This window comes from Cuculus canorus, chromosome 2, assembly GCF_017976375.1.
Source record: "Cuculus canorus isolate bCucCan1 chromosome 2, bCucCan1.pri, whole genome shotgun sequence".
NCBI lineage: Eukaryota > Metazoa > Chordata > Aves > Cuculiformes > Cuculidae > Cuculus > Cuculus canorus.
The window spans coordinates 124566910-124587024 of NC_071402.1; the positions used below are offsets into that span (position 1 = coordinate 124566910).

At 40.6% G+C, this 20115-nt stretch overlaps 1 protein-coding gene across 8 annotated transcripts in view; it reads right to left on the reverse strand.

Moving 5' to 3' along the window:
- Window positions 1-20115, reverse strand: part of CREB5 (cAMP responsive element binding protein 5) — a 258138-nt gene that overhangs the window by 94755 nt on the left and 143268 nt on the right. Inside the window, exon 1 of one of the 8 annotated variants that reach the window (XM_054060292.1) lies at window positions 5986-6060. The exons of the other annotated variants lie outside the window; for them this stretch is intronic. Within the exon in view, the coding sequence (XP_053916267.1) occupies window positions 5986-6032 (47 nt within the window). The 5' untranslated portion in view covers window positions 6033-6060. Of the gene's footprint in view, window positions 1-5985; window positions 6061-20115 lie in introns of those variants that run through there. 8 annotated transcript variants of the gene reach the window in all.

Sequence of the window (20115 nt, forward strand, 5' to 3'; positions counted from 1 at the left end):
TTGACTATTCAGCCAATTTTATTTCTATGTGAATTTACAAAAGAAACCCACTTATTTCAAGTATGTCAGAAAACTAAAAAGTATTCAGAGCCGTAAATACTCCTGCAGTCCTGTGAGAGACAGTACAGAAGAAATACAGCCCACATTCTTAGCAGCAGAGAAATATAAGTTCACTTTGATCGGGAAACCGAGTGACAACAAAGAACACAGTACTGGAACTTTTTTTTTCATGATACTGAGTGCCCTTAAAACTGAGGTCAAGGGAGGATTTTTGGAGGTTTTTCTGTTATGGTTTTTAAGACTCAGTTTGGAAAAACCTACCTCACATTAAAACTGGCATATAAAATTACTGGTGCAGATGGGCTTTTCCAGTGCGGTAAAATATTCTGCTGGCATTATTTTTTGACAGGGCTTGTGATAACTAATTGACATTTTAAGAAAACATAATGAAGTTGTATTATTATTATTTTACTACTGCTAATGGGCACAGATTTATCGATCTCCAGAAACAGCATCCATCTGAACCACACTACCCATATTCTTTACCGTCACGGAGCAGCACAAGAGCTGTAGATATCCACAGCTAAATAATAAATTTAGCAGATAATAAAACTCTCCACCTTGTTATTTATATGAATATATCTTGTATTTATACTAATAAAGAGCTTTAATATGTTTGACTAATGGCTGCAATTTGCAAAATATCCTATGATGCTCTTGAATGAAAGATACTATGTTAAAATAAAGGCTACTACACAAATACGGCTTCTGCTAAACTGAGATACTAAAATACCCTCTCAACTAGCAGTTTTTACCAAAGCAATGGCTGGTTTTATTATAACGTGCAGAAATCTTTCAGTAAATTAGAAGATATTTTCAGTACAGTTATTCATTTTAACATAGGAAGCTGATGCTACAAGGAAACATCAGGACATAAAATAAATAATGGAAGTTGGGATGGAATAAACAGTGTTCTGTTAAATAAATGATACTTTCCTGGCTCTGTCAGGATTCAAGCGTCCTAAAAAGCAAAATGTGTGCCACTGGAGCTGAAAAATAATTCACGCTATTTGACAACTAAGGCATGTGTTTGGAGGAAGTGGAGAGGGAAGGTGGCAAACACCACAACACAGAAATTCCATGCCACATTTAAAAACAAACACAAGCACCCACATAAAGAGGAAATAACCCACTAATAGGGATTCAAAGTTCATCAGTCTCTAGGATGCCTGTGGCTGAACCAGTAATTTTGCCGGAGCTTCCCTAAAGCTGGAGATGGTGAAAAACATGTGGGTACTCAATGGAACGAAAAGAGGATAGGTTTACAAACTTTATCCAGAGCCCATCAAGGCAGCACTCCTATTCACTGCAATAAGCTTTGGATCATGTTCAACATCCAAACGTAGTCCTCTCCCACTAGAATCGGCTGGTCATGTCGGAAACTGTTTGGGCAAAATACCCCACCCATAAACAGAGTGCTCAGGGAGAGTACGGCAGTGAGCAACAAATAATTTGTCTCTATGCCAAGACTGGGGGTTGTGTCTCCTACTTGTTCACCCTCTGAGACAATAAAAGGAGGGCTATAATACGTTAATATCTCTAAGGCAATCTAAGAAGGAATGCTAAATGAATGAGGAGCGTGATGACAAAGGTTCCTTCAATTTTGATGTCAAAAGTGGAAGAAATTAGTAAGCGATGGGGTACAGAAAGCCATGAGCAGATGGATGCAGTGTTTCCACTAGTCTTTTCTCTGGGATCATGTAAGCAGGAAGAGGAACAGAGAGGAAATACAAATGTGAGCATGGAAAGAGAGTTCCACTACTGGAACTGCCACATCAGCTTGGTTGAAGACAAAGATATGCAAGTCCATTTGCAGGAGAAAGACAGCATAAACACAGTTAAGTGGATATTAATGAACGCTAAACAAGGATGGCAAGCCCGATCTGAACTTACAAATCACATCCGCATTAATACCAAATGAGTTCATTAAGATTAACATTATTATGATGAGTATCAAAGGGATTAAAAGAGATTATGGCAAATAAGACAGTCAGATAGGAATGAGATGTAATTACCCTCATATCTGGTTTATCTATAGCTGCAGAGAAAGACCCAGCATTCCCTTCATATTGGAGGAAACTAACCCACATTTTGATCTGAAGTGTAATTTTCAGCAAAGCTGATCTCAACAGTTTGGGCTGAACATGGCCCAGGCATGTGCAGGAGGAACAAAAGAATGGTGAGAAGTTGAGCAGAGAGAGACTGGGAAGGGCAGAGGAAGCCTGCTGCTGCACCAGCGCTCCTGTCGCAGGAGACAACTTGGGTCTTCTTGCCTGCCATGTCCAAAATGTGGGGTGACGCCAGTGCTGCCACCACCTCCGCCCAAAAACTAGCCTGCTCTGACCTCAGCATTTGCCACACCAACTCTGAAAATTTCATCAGGCTTCACAAATATCAGCCAAGTCTTCCAAAAATGCTTAAGGGAAATAGTCTCACTGTGAAGCTAGGAAAACCAAGCAATCTCAGGGCAGAGGGATCACATTCAGTGAAATTAAAATAAGCTCTCTGATTTTTACCTATTGCTTTTGTACCGCAACTGCAGAGCCAATTCTTTTGTGCATGCAGAGACCAGCTAAGGAGCACCAAATTCCTGCTTAAAATCACATAGCTTATAGAGCAGATATTCTGCCAATGCACACATTCAGCGACACAGGCAGAAATGTTACTCGGGATCTCGGTGGGGAAAATTTACTAGGACTCTTCCAGCCAGGCTCTGCTCTGAGCAGATTGCCTTTTTTCACAGGCCGACTGTGCACAGTTGGCTCTCCAGTGCAAACATCGCTTCCCAGCCCTGGTGTGTTTGGCCTCTGGTTTGTTTGACAGGTTACATATGCTTCTGAATATATCTTCTGATGTTCATTTTCAGAGTGCTGTTAATGTTTCTCTTGGCTGTTGTTTAAATATTAGGTCCCTAAAGATATCATCCCTCAATAAGAAAATCATCTTGCCAGAAGACCCGACTTCAAATATCTTGAGGCCAGCTGTCAGAGATGCTGACCTCTATCCATGGAGCTGCAAGTCCACAGGCATACCTGCACATTGGCTCCAAGGTAGAGCAAGATGGGCAGCTAGCATTGGAAGAATCCAAAGTGGGTAACTACTTTCACTTTTGTCATTCAAGATGAATGTGCACTTCAAAAGCACCCATTAAGTACAAACAAAGCAGTCTTGCTCTCATCAGGACAGTTATAACTCATTAATTATATGCTTTGTTGCTTCAATAGGTGATGTCCATACATACAAACATACACGCATACATATATACAAATACATATGTATTTATATGCAATTTACAGCTGCAACATTTTGAAAGAAACCTTTAAAACTGTTTTGGGGTATTTTTTTTCCTTGGTGCTGTGTTGAAATCAGTTAAGTAACAGAAGTAAATTGTAACTCAGAGTTGCAATGAACTTATGGAATGGAAGAAGGATTTATAGCTTTACACTCTACCTAACTTCACCAGGCACGAATCAGCAGAGTAGAGAAGACGAAGTTGCTTTGTGAAAGTCACGAGCACAAGGCAGGGTCACCAGTCAGTCCAAACTGACTAAAGCACCAAGGCATTCTCCTTTACTGTACTCCCAGCCAGGTGAAATGTTTAAAGCTAGTACCAGACAAGGGATACTCTGATCCCCCATGGAATGCACCTTGATGCCCGAAGACTTCCAAGCCACACTGCATACATATTTTATATACGTTTTTTATAAAAGAAATAGCAAGGATACGTTTCTGCATTGGCAAAGATGGACTGTGACAGAGTCTGTCATCCTCTGTCCAGTATCATCCCAAGATGGCTAGACAATATTTTAGGATAACACCAATGGACTTTTCCTGCACAAAGTCTCCAGCCAGAAAAGGTAGGGAGGAAAAGAGTGAAGACAAGTCCACCCCAGCATCCAAAGCAGGAAGGCAAAGGGAAGAATCTTCTCTGCTTTGCTCTGATGGTCTGTGGAGCTGCACTTCCTAACATTTCTAGGAGAAAATATGAGTCAGAAATCCTACAGGAACTCCTGCACCTTCACAGCTCCCTCCACAACCCACACATCCTCAACAGAGCACTGCACAATCTAATCCATATGGTATATCTGTACTTCAACATGGGCCAGAGCCAGGTGCAGCCTTATGTTAGGACCTCAGATGATAAAAGTTTGGCTCATGAGCAGTTGTTTGTACTTAGGCAGCTGACTGAGGAGCTTGGAAAGCAGAGCATTTAGAAAAACCTGTGAGTAAAGTGTGGGGACATAATAGCCAGACACAACATGGCTTTGCAGAAGGATACCACAGGGAAGAGAAGGCAGGAGCTGGTCAGTCTTCCCTTGTTCAAACCGAGATGGGGAGGTTTTGCCATCACCACAGAACAACAGTCTTTGGTATTTTGCTAAGTCAGGCCCCAATATGGGTTTTAAAACAAAAATTCACCAAAACCTCAAGAGTGTGTTTAAGTCTATCTTCAGTTGGCTAAGCAAATCTTTGGCCCACTGCTGATCCAGCTGACACAAAGACAGTGCTTCCCTCTGAAACAGAAATTCCCTGAAGGGGGCACTTCTGAAAGCAATATCTTAGAAGCAGACAGCTCTTGACACAGAAACCTGATGCAGAGCTCCTCCGAGCAGAATGGGTATCCTGAGGACACCGTCGCACAGCTGGTATCTCACATTCATCCCACATTTAAACACAAGCGATGCCTGAGCAGGGGCTTAGTCAGTGTTAAACTCTACGTGGCCCACCCTAAGGGTAATGTACTCACAGTGAACTCGGGGAAGAGTTACCTTTCTTAACCCCCCCGCCCCAGACCTAGACTCTGTTAGCTATGTGGAAAAAAAAAAGACTAAAAGGTCTGTAGCGAGACAGATAGACTTAATAAAGCAATGACGGTGCTCTCTCCCACAAAGCAAACCCACGTGGGCAGATGCCCCAAGTCTCAGGTAGTTCTGGAGAGCAGAACCATGATAGGAGGGGATCTGCTATGCAGGATCAGGATTTCAGCAGTTCCAGTAACTGCGAGAGAGCAACCCATTGAAAAAGTAATGAGCCTGGGGCAAGCTTAGGATCAAAATGCTGCTGACAAGTGTTAGGGATGAAATACCGAGGCTCCTCGGGATAAGCTTTGCAAAGTGCCTCCCCTAAATGTTGTATTTTCTACAGTGGATTCCCAACAGTAGGAGCTTTTACTCACTCTGCGAGGCAGAGGCTGAACTGCTCTCTTCGAACAGTTTCAAATTAGCCAGCTACACTCAAAGAACCACCCCTTTTTGCTCTTGCCTTTCTCTTTTCTTTTTGCTTTCTTTGGGCTTTTTGTGAAAGAGACACCCAGTTTCAATCCATTTAAAAAATATCAAAAAACCTTGGTGGAAAATAATTTGCAGCTGTGATAATATCACATTTTTTAAAATACTGTAATATAGTTTTACTTTTAATAATAAAAGATAAAAAAGGGAGTCTGTGAATAATTAGAGAGTGCAGTCTGAAGCCAGCTAGAGTCACTGCAATTGATAATAAACTTAAAGCCCCTTGACAGCAGGTAAATGCTTTGCAACCCTGACCCCCTTCCTCTCACATTACTTAACAACCCTGCAGTTCCAGCATTACATCACCATCCAAGCGATTGGTTCCTGCATTTTAACTCTCTCTCTGTCTCCTCCGATTAGGAGCAACATACTGATGGAGGCAAAAAATACCCAAAACACAACAAATCACCAAACTTCTCTCAAGTTTGCTGTGCTCTTTGCTTGAGTTTGGTTTGGTCGAAAAAACTGCTTCTGCTGCTAAGAGTCCGGGGTTACATGCACCAGAAAACAAACTCTGTCAAAGTGGAAAAGAGAGTGGGAAAGGGGGACTAGGGAGGGGAGGAGGAGAGAAGGAGAAAGACGAGGGAGAGAAAAAGTATATAGAAATTAGAAAAGGAAAAGAAAATTAAAAACAAACCTCATGGACATCACTGAGCCTGAATTCCCTGCTGAGGTGCAGAACATGAGAACCCTGGAATGAGTGTATGTAGAACTTGAGCCAAAGCTTAACTAGCCCGAGTGAGTCATATCCTTCCCATTTGATTCCCGTCCAAGTGATGATGTAATGCTCTGGCCCTCTCCCTGGCTCGCTCAGGCTCGCTACACTACCTCCCTCCTCCCCTTTTCTCCTTTTTAGCTCAGTGCTGGTGAAGTCACCATTTAAATCTGGCAGAGCTGAAGCAAAAACTTCAATGTAACCAAAACAGCCCCAGGCCAAGTTCCAGACGTACTGAGACTCAGTGGTGCAATTGCCATTGGAAACGAGTAAACAGAGAAAGAAACAGTGCCGCCTCAGAAGGGCCTGCGCAGCTGCCTGGCGGATCACAGGAAAACCCAGAGATGGGGCTGACATGATTGACTGGGGCTGATCAGAAGATATTGCACACAAACGCACTCATTCCTGAGTGCCATCATGGTCTGGGCTTCAGGAAGACCCAGCGACTGGGGAAAGAGAAGATTGAGCTGGAGCCAAGGAGGGCAGCGGATAAGCCGCAAAGCGGACGCAGCGTGTTTGTGTGGGTCTGAGGAGAATGAATAGCGCTGCTTTTACAGGTTATGCTGGGATTTCTCTGTCTTAGCCACGCAGGGCTGGAATTGAGCCCTGTGCTTTTGAAGGGTAACTACGGAGCTCACTCTTGGTGAGCCTGCAAATGTACAGGTGCAAGACACTTTTCTTTCTCCACTACTTAAAAAGCACCAAAAAAGCCCCAAGTCGTACAGCACTGTAAGCTTATGAACCAACTCACTGGGGGGCTGCTGCTATTGCTTACCCCGCATTTAAAACAATTCCCTTCTGGTGTTTATCTTCCAAGTCTGATACTTGTGAATTTTTTAAGGCTAGAGAATGCATCTAAGTGGAACTAGTAATAATTTTTCAAAAAAGAAGAAGCTTTTCATATGTGCAAGCATAAGCTACTGTGAGGCTAAGTGTTCTGCTGCATCGTATTGCAGTTTCTAACTTTTCCTGATGTTAAACGCTACAGTGACTGTGGATGAAATACCTCCCGTGTCCTCCCCCACAGAGGTTTTTTTCACTGTACAAAACAGTTGCTCCACAAAAGAATGCAAAGCCTGAGTAAGAAGGAGAAGTGAAAATATCTAAGCACACATCATCCCGCAGCAATCCAAGGACTAATAATTTCAATGTCAAACTGCAGAGACATAAGCACCTGAAACACTGGAGAGGTATTTAAAAGTGACTCCTTTACAGATCAAGACCTTCAGCATATTTTACAAAGTCACTACATAGAATCATAGAATCACCAGGTTAGAAAAGATCTTTGAGATCATCAAGTCCAACCATACTTGTCTACCACTAAACCATATCCCTGAGCACTTCATCTACCCATCTTTCAAATACCTCCAGGGATGGTGACCCAACCCCTCCCTGGCCAGCCTGTTCCAGTGCCCAATAACCCTTTCCGTGAAGAAGTTTTTCCTGATGTCCAATCTGAACTTCCCCTGTCGCAACTTGAGGCCACTCCCTATTGTCTATCACTTGGGAGACTAACATTGGCCTTGCTACAGCCTCCTTTCAGGTAGTATTAGACAGTGGTGAGGTCTCCTCTCAGCCTCCTTTTCTCAAGGCTAAACAATCCCAGTTCCCTCAGCTTCTCCTCATAAGACTTGTTCTCCAACCCCTTCACCAGCTTCATTGTTCTTCTCTGGACATGCTCCAGCACCTCAATGCCTTTCTTGTATTGAGGGACCCAAAACTGAACACGATATTCAACATGCAGCCTCACCAATGCCGAGTACAGGGGCAGAATCACTTCTCTGGTCCTGCTGGCTACACTGTTTCTGATGCTACCAGCCTTCTTGGCTACCTGGGCACATTGCTGGCTCATATTCAGCTGCTCTCAACCAACAACCCCAGGTCCTTCTCTGCCAGGATGCTTTCCAGCCACTCTTCCCCAGGCATGCAGTGCTGCATGGGGTTATTGTGTCCCAAGTGCAGGACTTAGCATTTGGCCTTGTTAAATCTCATCCTGTTGGTCTCAGCCCATCAATCTAGCCTGTTCAAATCCCTCTGTAGAGCCTTCCTGCCCTCAAGCAGATAGACACTTCTTCCAAGCTCAGTGTCATCTGTGAACTTAAAAAGGGTGGAGATGCTTCATCTCAGAGTGAAATTCAGTTTTATGGCAGCCAATGGACACATCTATCCCCCTCAAATTCAGAAAACAATAGGAAAATACCAAAGCCAAGGTGTTTTCTTTTCTTCCTTATAATGATATGAGTTTACAGAAAAGCAATTTCTATTACATAGCAGCATTTTACCAAAAGGGGTTTATGTTGGGGGGGGGAAGTTTGTTACTTGATCAAAGCAGCAATGCAACAGAGATTACTGTAAAGTACCAAAGTCTCCCTCTGATGATGGTCTTATGGCTATAAATGATCTTTAGAATATATTTCTACAGATCAACACCATTAGCTTCATTCATGATTCAGTCTTGAATTCAACTAGTTTCAGTCCCAAATTCAAATTTTTTTGTTTGAGATATATATGATTTTTACAGATGGAATGAAAAGGAGAAAAACCAAGGGCTTATCGTATTCAATTAAAAAAACACAGTTCTCCTCAGTGGGCTGACCTGCTGGATGACATCCTCAATTGATATTGATGCTGCAGCCACTCACAGTGACACCTTTATCAAGCAAGGCAACTCTGAATTAGAGGTGATCGGCCATAATTATTACTGGCGCCACTGAAGCCTGTGGCTTGACAGCATCAGATGTGGCTGTTATAAAGTTTGGTCCATTGTGTCAATGGCCTGTATAACTCATTTATGTCTGAATTACCAGCTATTGATTTTTTGTCTTCTGTAATGTAATAAAATAAAAGTTAGATCATTCTTAAAGCTTTCTTTTAATTCCAGCCTTGCTGATAGTTTCATTTTAAGCTCAGCCGACTTCTCCCTCTCCATTTTTTTTTTCAAAAAGTGACTTCCTACCCTCTTTCTGTGCATGTCTAAGAGGTCATTTTCCCTCCTTCCTTCTTTTTATTTTGTACTCTTACATTTACACTAAGGGATTACATAGGTTCTGCTCATGCAGTTATGCCACTGGCATTGCTATAAATTTTGTCACAGGCCTAGGACAGATCCCTGGCTCAGAAGCTTCAAACTGATGGGGAATGTGGCTACAACCAAGGCACAAACTTAAGTCACCAGACTCACCTTTGGAAGGAAAGAAGCTGCCACCAAAGAGAAGAATGATTATCCTAAGGAACCCAGGTTACACTGGGGGTGCTTGTGTATATGCATCCATTCCTGCAGCCTTTGTTACTGAACTGGCCTCTTCTCTGCCCTCTGAAAGACCCATACTTCCACCACCCTGCTGTATTCAGAGCAAAATGCAACCAAAGAGATGATGCCAGAGCTGCAGGGTAGTTCACTGTCCTCCTGAGGCTTCAAGTGATTGCCTGTACAACTGCGCTTTTTCCAAAAGAAAACTACGTTTACCAGAAACAAGAGCAGACCCATTGTTCATCCCTGAGCATCTTAATCAAAATATTACAAAAGTAACTGCATTTGTATGGCAAATGGCCTTTTTAATTATCGTTACCTGCATAGACAAACTCAGAAGAATTCAAGTGTCTTTGAAAACAGTCTTTGTCTTATAGAAGATACTTAGGGGGTTTTAAGCATTTTCTGAAAAGAAAGATCCAAGCAGCCTGAACTGCTGATAATTTTTAAATTATGTGTTTACACTGACATCCCATTTCAAGAAGCAAACTGCTTTAAAACAGAAACCATGTTCCAAAGGAGTTAAAAACTTATTTGTGCTTGCTAGTGGGAATACAAAAGGTTCTTTCCAGGCAGGTATTTCCAAGGCCTATTGATTTTTTCTTCCCTGTAGCAGGAAACACTGTTTTCCCATTTTCCTTCCTGTGACAGACCAGTTAATGATAAAGAATGTCCTGTTCTCAGAGGAAATTCCACTTGCATGCAAGAGCTCCCTCTTTATCTGTTTACGTGTCTGTCTTTTCTTTCTCCCCCCCTCCGCCCCCATCCTTAAATTTCCATGTTCAGCCACACTCAAGAATAGGGCTGTTGTGATGAGAGTTGTGGGATGTTTTAATTCTAATGGGAGCCTTCTCCAAAGTAGCGCCCAGGCCAGCATAGTTATGACTCTAGCTGAGCTGTCTAGCTCAGGAATGCTTGCAACACCCTCCCTGCAGTATGTTTCATCCTTGGGGAAAGGGTGGTGGGGCACACCACAGATGTTTGGTGTAACACAAACTCAACAAAAATCACTGCTCCTGCAGAAACTTTCCAGTCTGAACAACTGGGAAGCTCTGAATTCAAAAGCCCAAATGTCAGAGCACACTGGGATTAGCTCAAAAGCATATTGTAGCAAGGAACTGGGTGTACTACGGTTGAGATTGCGGTTGAACAAATCATCAGTTCTACATGCATTTTAGGTGAGTGTATCACATGCAGCCTTTGGGACTGACTTGTACCTATATCAATCAGTGGCCCAAAGCATCAGCAAAGGCCCTGTGGATGAAAGCAGTGTAGCTTGATTATTTTTTTTCTCCAGTACTTGGCTCTTAAAAAGGCTTGATTAAGAAAATATTCTGTAATAATGGTCCTACACTCAGGAAAGTCTCATTTTCATTCCGACATTATTTTTCATTTCTAACCCAAGAGCCTTACAGTCCCTGTGGAATTAAAGAGGCCAGATAATTTCAGGTTTAAATAAGCTTTAATGACTATCACATGTATGGAACCTTAAACCTAGTATTAAAAATTATTTTTTTAAAGTGGCATCTCTTCCTTTTTTAATTTAAAATAACCATCCAGGTGGTTTCCTAAGGATTTCTTTGCAAATTGCTTCCAGTGAACCTTTTCGGTTACAGACCACTGCAAACCCATGTGGTGTTATTCAGTGTTCAGTTCAACTTGGGTGTCCCATGTTTTTGTAGTGGACAGAGGGACTGTCTGCACAAATGCCTGCTCAGGGAGACTGTGAGGTCTGAGAGGTGAGCTGTCACCAGCAAAGACATAATAACGTACGGGTCCATCAATTTCAGCAGAACAAGTGAGGCAGAGTTAAGAAATTCAGATTGCTCATAAGATAACAGGATGCATGTTCCTAAGCCACTTGCATGCTTCAGAAAAAGACATTCTCCTTTAAGGAGATTCAGATCAAAGTGCTGAGCATTGAGTTGCATCAAAGGTAGGGCAAGCTTTTCTATGAGCTCTCCAAATTGTTATAAAATAGAATATCTGGAAATATCCTCTGCGAGAACTGCCCCAGATTTCTTGAATATAAGCACTGTAAAAAACTAGATTGGACTAAGTCTAAATGAATCCTCGAACAAAGAACTCTCAGACATAAGCACAAATGTGCTGCTATGCTAGAAACGCTCTACTGAAAATACTTAAGGATGAACAACTAGCAAAAGCTTGGGTCCAGCAGCTCTGGAGACGGAGGTGTGCAATGGGTATGATGTCCAGGAGACTTCCCCACAACATCCTTCCAATGAATCTTAAACCAAATCTTCAAGAATGATCTCAAGATAAGAAACCATTCCCCAGTAACACTCCCTAAGTGGCAGGTTAATGCCACTTGGGATCACAGTTTTTGTGCAGGGGACACTCAACTACTAGGAAATAGAATTGCCTGCTTATTATGGACTTGCCAAATAGCCATGAGCCAGTGATGAGTGGCTGACCTGGAAGTGAAGAGCCCAGTAACCAATTATGTATCACTGAGTCATCCAACCCAAGTAGCCAGCTATTTTATTACAGCTGTAAACTGCAAATGCATAATACAAATAATGCAGCAATTTATGGAATATAATAAATAATGCTTTACATTCTGGTAGAACCTTTCACTCTGAAAGGTCCCACAGCACCTTGCAGGCCAGCCATAAAAAGTTATGCAATGCAATCACCCTTGACATGGGAGATGGCAGCCAGCCAGAAATTGAACAGGAGTGCAGAGGGGAGATGTTGACTAAGGACAGAAGTAAACAGCTATAATTACTTAAAAAATGCTGGGTAATCTTTAATGTTCATGCATAATGAACCGGAGCTTCCCTTCCCCCAATGTGATTCTAATTACTCTAAAGGATAATTAGCACTGTTTTGTGAAGACTGGAGCCACTGCTATATTTAGTGTTGCTTGAAGAAGCTTTGCCATCTATTAATGTACCCTAAATTTTTTGACCTCAGGTCTCAGATGTTTTAATCTCTAGTGTGAAACCCTACAGGCTTTATCTTGCTCCCAGTTTAATACCTGTATCATATATGGACACAACTCTTATAACAGGAAAAAGGATTTGGTTTTCATGTTCTTCACCCATTGTGCTTCTAACAGGCGGAAAAGTAAACTGAAATTGTAAAGTCTAGATTAAAAGAGCAAACTCATATGCTGTTATTAAATATGCGCTGTGGAGCATGGTATGGTTAGCACTGAATAATGGATTAGCTCTAAAACAAATTTTAGTCTTCCCCTGAACTGTCTTCTTCATGCACTGTTGTTAACCTTCACCTTTATTTTTTAACATAAAAGTAAAAATAGTTAATTTTCTAATGAAACTTTTTCTAAAAATAGGCAAAGCTCTGAGAGTCAGTTCCAGCTTGAAAAAGAGAGTGCTGGGACTCAGGTCACCCTCATTACAGCAGCACAGATTTACAGTCTTATCCGATAAAAACACACACATCACTTGCTTTAAAGATATGTCATCTTTTGCTAGTAATCTAGTTGATAGTACAATATTTCCTCCATGAAAATGAGGAGCTATACGCGAACACTAGGAAATGCTTCTTAACCAAACAAGTCTGCAGCATAGAGACTGAAATATGGCCACAACTAAGGGCCAGTTTACAATTCCCAAATTTGCAGTAACTCCCATTGGAACATAATGGAACGTAAAGTTTCCAGTAATAACTCTAACTTATGGCTATAACAAGTCAGCCATAAGAAATAAAACTCAATGACATATAGCTATCATATGGTTTTACATTTTATTTTTTTAAAAGGAAAAGTATTTTCTTTTTTCTTTTTAATTTTTTCGTAATGGGAGATAAACAGGAAATCATAGTTCAGTTTCATTCGTACTAACTTCTCCAGTCAGACTCATTTCTGAAATCAAGTGAGGTCCATCTGTACCCACTTATGACTTTAGGATTTACATACTATGTTTAGTCCTTCAATGCTTTTCTTCTGGAAAAGTATGGCTATCTATTATCACTGAACATATTAACAACAAACAAATCTCTTGCAGACACTCACAAAATTCTTATCAGGACTCCAAAAGGAAAGCATCTGCATTTTACTGACATCAGAGTTATAGCAGCAGTTATACTGTAATGAGAAATGATAGAGAAATTATTTGTAACTTCACTTCCCCTTTCTGTGCACTAGGATGCTGCTTTACTTTTAATACCAGTTTCTATGAATCCAAACAGAGAACTTTTCTAGTCTTGCATTAAAAAAGCAACCCCGTAGAATACCCCTACTCCTGTCACTGTGCAAAACCAAACAGTTGTGTTTGTTCTTAGTGACAATAGCCCACCTCAATGAGGTACTTGTGTAAATTCTGTATTGGAAAAATCACACTGGTATGCTGGCACACCGGGTGAATTTTCACATAAAGACAGAAGATTAATCTGTTGAAAAATGAACCTTAATTAGCTCAATTTTAAAAATGCCAACAAACTAGGTTTTTAAGTTAAGTGAAAAAAATTTATTTATTATGGAAACAGGATAAACAAATTAAAACGATGACTAACTCATCTGAGAACCTGCAGAGTTCACTTACATCCCAACATCCCTTCTAACATAAGTGGACACTTCTGTGAACACCTGAATAGTATTGATATGAAAGAAGCAGCACCTAGCAGCTATTCCACTTTCCCCACTTAACTGGGATGTGTCCCTTTCAGTTTTTAACCTTCCAAACCCTTAACCTTTACTGTTTCTCTCCTATGTCCCCAAAATGTTTCCTCTGTTCCCTCCTTCCAAGTGGTGTGAATTTAATTTCATAGGATGTAGAAATTTTCTACTGTTTCTTTCCATCATGTTCAAGCTTTTTTGCATTAATTATTCTGCATGGAGATGCCAATCTGAATTCAGCTTGAAACCACTTCAGGGCTTATATATTCTTGTAATTGTTTCATAACTGGAACATATGTCTCACCACCCTGCACGTCAATAGTTGCAACATCATTTTCTCTGGCTTTTACCAGTGCAATTTTACCTCTTTCATATCTGTCCAGACTTCTGCTGCAAAGACTTTTTTTCCACCCCCCTGCCTGGAATGTGCCAACTTTCTCTGTGTATTCGTTAATCAACTCAGTCTTTCCTCCTGAAGTTACTTTCATTTTCAAGACCCTTCGTAACAAAATTCATCCCACCTTCCCTAATGTGTTTTCATCAGTATTAAAATTTAGTTCCAGATTAGTCCACCGTGGCAGTCCAATATCTCCTAATGCCTCTGGAAAGCCATCTTCCTGATGCATCATTATTGAAGAGTGCTAGTACCTAGGAAACAAGCATATCACCACAGAAGCTTGCCTCTCAATGACCACTTGCCACTATCCATGAGCCCTCCTCCTGCATGGCCGTTTCCAAATGATGAGCTTCCAGCTTCTACTTATTCTAGAAATTTTTATTAGTCCCCCCCAGGCACAGCCTTGCATTTTTTAATATTAAATTTCATTCCATTGCCATTACTTCAGTACTCAAAGCTTATCCAGGTTTTTTTTTTAGTGGTTTGTTTTTTTTTTTCTTTGCTTTTCAATTTGTATGGTATCCAGGTCCTTTGTATTATATCCAGGTCTGCCTTGCCAATGTCTCCAAATCCTGCGTCACCAGCAGTACTTGTTATACTTGCATTACAGTCAATAATGAAAACACTAAACAAAATCAGGACAGTACCAAATATTGCATAGCTCCACAAGCAGCCTCCTCCAACCTGACACTTTCTTTTTCAACACCACCTAGCTCTTTTCCCTCCAGCAAACCTCAATTTTAAAGCATACTGAACAAAACCTACCTGCCCTGTTTCCTAGAGCAGATTCCCCCACATTAGCTGTAGTTGTTGAGCAGTCCACAGCTGTCAGCAGCTTTCACTGAGTGGGAAGTTGTCAGCGTGAATAACAGTGCAGGACAAAGTTTAGTCTAATTTACTGATTCACTCTCAGACCTGCCTGAACTTTCTCTAAGCTGACAGAGTTGGATAAGCAACCTTTCAGAAAGTTTTAAAGAGAATAAATGTTTTAATTACTATGAAGATAAGTAGTATTAATACTACTGAAATATTTAAGCAACGTTTCAGATGTTTGCTGACTCTCAGCACTTCTATCAGAGGAATTTTGCATCTGTGTCCCACAGACCCGAGAAGCCCTCTGTGTCACTGCGTGCCATTCTGCTTTATTACACTTGTTATTAGGCAGAATCATTATGTAGGATTTTTGGTGTTCCTAAAAGGGATTTCAGGAATGCCACAGCAAAAAATTAATGGTTTGTTTACTTGATTAATGCTGTGATTATGATTACAAATCTGTCTGCTGTCGCCTTCACAGGAAATTATTTCAAGAACTTCACTTCTGAGTGTTGCTTAACAGCCAGCACCGACTGCACTATAAACTCATACACATGATTTATCTGGTGGCCCGCAAGTGTGGGATCTAGAAGTCTGACAAAACTCTTCACTCCCTCTAACTTTCAGGCCATCGGATGTAGAAATCTAGACTGTTACGCTTCTAAGCCTGTTTGCAAGTCCTTGGCCAACTCAAACTATTAATATTGAGCTAAGTGAGTGCAAAATGAAAGTGATTCGGCACATCCTTCTTTTAAAAAAAAATTTATACACAAGTTTTACTAGCTCTAAACGTTAAAACAGCCAATTACATCATACCAACACAGCAAAAATTAGTCCAAGGTAACCTAGGAAACTGTTTTTACTCAATAATAACTGAGTCCCTTCATTTAATCTTAATTCACACAAAACACAAGTTTAGCTTAATCTCCCTTCGCAGCGATCTCATGTTGTAATTCCACGCTGTCTGTTCAGACCAGCTGGGATGTTCTTGCATCAGTTCGTGGGGCAAAGCTCTCCAGGGACTGCAGCAAGGCTTTCTCAGATGAGGGGCCCTTGTCTGTTGAATTTGCTATTCTTGGTGGCCTGCCAGCAACCCCAAATTTGGCAAGGTTCAGAGCAAAAGCTACAGTCGGGTTGCTTGATTTATCATGAATGTTATTATTTTTATTGGTCAGTTAATAAGTTTTCACTTTAGTGTGTTTTATAATTTTGCTCTGGTTGTCCATGGTTGGCTTTTCTGTGTGACCAGCCTAAAGAGACATAAGGATGGGCAGCCATCACAGTCATCATCTAACTCTTACCCAGGACAGCTCATATTTTCCTCCATATTTTGGAGGCCAATTCATGAAATCTCTATTCACTTGCATCAGATTCCTTAGTCAGTCAGCACTTTCATGGTGCTCAAACAAAAAGGTACTAAATACTTGCAAAGTATTATACTTAAAGAGAGTTAGTGAAATGGGAGCAGAGCCAGTAAACACAAAGCAAACCAGAATTAATTCTGGGATGTGACTGATGTGATTTCACTTCCCTCGCTGCGGTGCTCATGCTATGCAAACACAGGAGCATATATCTCACACACACCTAGACAAAAAATATGATAAATTTATATTTATCATATAAATACTATTGTGTGTATACTATAAACATGACTAAGTAAAAAGATAAACATGACTTAAAGGACTATTGCAGGATAAATGACATTAAAACTCCTGTTTACAGTTGAATCTTCATTATCATTCTATCTCCCTTTTTTAGATACTTTTAAAACCTTCCAAAACTTTCCCTTTTTAGGCTGAAATACTGCAGGCCTCGTCTTTGCCAGATAATGAATATTTTAAAAAATATTTCCTTAAACCATTTTGTCTGTCTTTTAAAAGGACAGTGAAAAGTGTAAGGAGTCGTACAGTCAGAAACCCTGGGAACCGAGAGCTGAACTTTGCCATGAAAACAGTCCACTAAAAAAATGTTGTAGAGTGCATTGATAAAAATTAGATTTCACTTGGTGAAAACATTCATAGCTTTGGGTTTTTTTGTTTAGGCCAATTATATTTTCTATGAGTTTTCTTTCTAAGCCGTAAATCATGCACCTAAGAAAAACAACTCTATTTTTCATTTCAGCTAACCTGGCTTCCATAAAAATTTACAGGGACTAACAAAAAGGTCTGCAAAGTGTGGAGTGCTAGTGAATGTAGAAAGAAGCACAGATGAGAGACAGGCTGATATACTTTCTGGAACTCAGCTCAGCTTATTCATAAGAAATGTTTTCATGTAAAAGTTTTCTGGTTTGTCTTCTTCACACATACATTTGATCTAATCTGTTGGCTCTCCTAGTCTATGGTACCAATTTTATTCTTCCTGTTCTCACTTACTCAGCCTGCTCGAGGCTACATTTGTGACTTCTCTAGTCCTTCTCCCTTCCACCCCATCTCTCCCTTTTCAATAAAACTATCAGACCCTTGAAGTCTCGTTCTTCTTTTTTCCCTAGGATAAGCTGCCAACTCAGTCCACCAAACCTCTTCTTTTTTTCCAAATCCCACACAACTCACATCCTTCATTTTGCCTATTTGCATTGAGCTAATAAACAGCAAAACCAGCCCAAAGGACTGTCTGAATTTTCTTTTCTGCCTAAACATACTTCTATTGAGCTAAGCTTTCTTTCCTGCATAGAAATCTGCTCTTGCTCAGCAGCCCTGATTCTGACTCAGTAGTCTTACAAACAAATTTAACTCATTTGGAAGCAGCCAGGCCCACTGTACCTTTAAAAAATGCTTTAAAAAACGTGTTTTTAGCATGTGCCAGGTAACTTTGTAGGCAGCAGGCAGAAAATGGACTGAAATGTCATAGAAGGAACATAAATAGAATAAAATAATAAAAATCCCTTTTTCATCAGAATAGTCTTAATGACCGAGAAAATTCAGAATTCATGTTTTACAGTGCAAACTGTTGCTAAAAATGTTTTTTCAAACATTTACCACAAGGTGCCAGCAGTTCTTTAATGCTTTTTTTATTTTCAATTCCTGCTGCATGTAGTCAAAGCAGGAGTACAATGAGGGAAGTCGTAAGTGGTATTAATGCCAGGATCAGATACCTTTCAGAGGGAACAAGATTCCAGGCATATACTAGTAGCTTTAAAAGAAAAAAAAAAATATGAAGGTCAGGTTTAGTAATTTGTATAGAGTTATAAAGCATGATAGTTTGCGGTGGTTTGGAGTTTATTCATACATTTGAAACCAGACCAACTATACTAGCCCAGCCTATAGTGAGGATATTCAGCTGCCAACGTCTGTTTTCCCTAGATCTTATCCCATACAAAAATTAGAAAGAGGGAGCAAATACCTTATACAACACAGAAGCAACCACTCTCTTCACATTATAACCCCTCCTAATATCAGGAGACTTACACGCTACTGCTTTAAGCTCTTTGCGGCAGGGAGTGTCTTACTTAGAATATAAGGTGTGTTATGCAAAGTCATCTACCATTCGTAAATGTATTAATAACAAATATCAGTAAGGACTTATTGTAGTCAAGTGGAATTACATTGCAACTAATGTTAGCTGGATAGTGTTGATTCTAGTACTTGCTACTATTAAATAACCACGTTGGTGAAGATTTACCTATATCTAAGTATCAAAGCCAGGCTTTCAACAGTGAAATCAGAATAATTCAGTACTAAACCAGCAGAACTTAAAAGAGGCTGCCCTCCCAGTCTGTTTTATTACATTTTCAATCATACAGCTATAACCTCAAAGGCCATTATAAAAATTACCTGAAAGTATCCATACATGTAGATAACACTCCATTGAGTCTTAATATTTTATACATATGTGCTTTCACACATCACAACTCTTTCCACTTATAAAGGGTCACAAAGCAATTTACAAACAATATATGCAGACCTAACTTGAGACATTTAATGCAATCTGGTCTGCCCTCACAGAGATACATGACTAAATATCCCCAATGAGTAATATGGCCAGCAGCCATAACAGCCTCAGGCTGTGATCTGGTCTGCTCTCCTAAGCTAAACAGGGTTGGTCTTGGCCAAATGCATTTGGGAGCCCTCCAAGGAAATCCCAGGGTGCTTCAGGAAGCAGAGCTGGTGATTCAGTAGGTGGCACACTTCCCCTGGAGTCAGTACTGAACCAATCTCTCCAAGGGAAATGTTGGTAGGTGCAAGCAATTAACCAAATGGGATTTCAGGCAGGATCCCTCAGCTGAGACTGGTCATTTGTCACACTGTCATGATTTATTAGTGATGCTATGGATTCTGCAATTAAAAACAAAGAAGTTGTTGCCACTGAGCAGTCCTCTCTCTGCAGAGCTCCTTTAGATTGGAGAAGTTGAAAGAAATTATTTCTAGCTTTTTCAGCTGCAAATGTTGTGTTTCAAATGGGAAACATCTGTAAGTGCTTTCTGGGGTTCTTGGTCCTCACCAATACCAAGCGAATCTTTTTACCTCCCACCCACAGTTTTAAACATAGTGCTTACACAGTTTGGCGTGTGAATCCTTCCTTTTGCATTGGTAACTCTCATCTGGAGCACCACATCCACTTTTTAGGTATTTTTCCTAGCTACATGTATGTCAGCCAGAGAAAACCCTTCGGACAGCTAGAGAAACACTTTGGAGTCTAGAAGAGGACCGAGGACAGACAGAGCAAGCTGGTTACTCTACAAAAGACACGACAGAAGGTGGACATAATACATTTTCAAATACACAAGTGGCTGAGGAAGACAGCAGGAGGTAATATCTTTCTCCCTACCTGTACTGAGTAGAACCAAAAATAAAAGGAACTTAAATCTGCACCAAGGAGAGCTCAGATTAGATTGAAAGAAAAACTTGTCTCAAAGCGAATACAGTTAAGCACAGGAATAGGATGTGTGCTCTGCATTTCTGGAGCTTGTCAAAAACACATTAGAGGTATTTCTGTCAGAAATGATGTAGATGTAACTTAATCCTACTTTGGATAGAGGGTTGGATGAACACT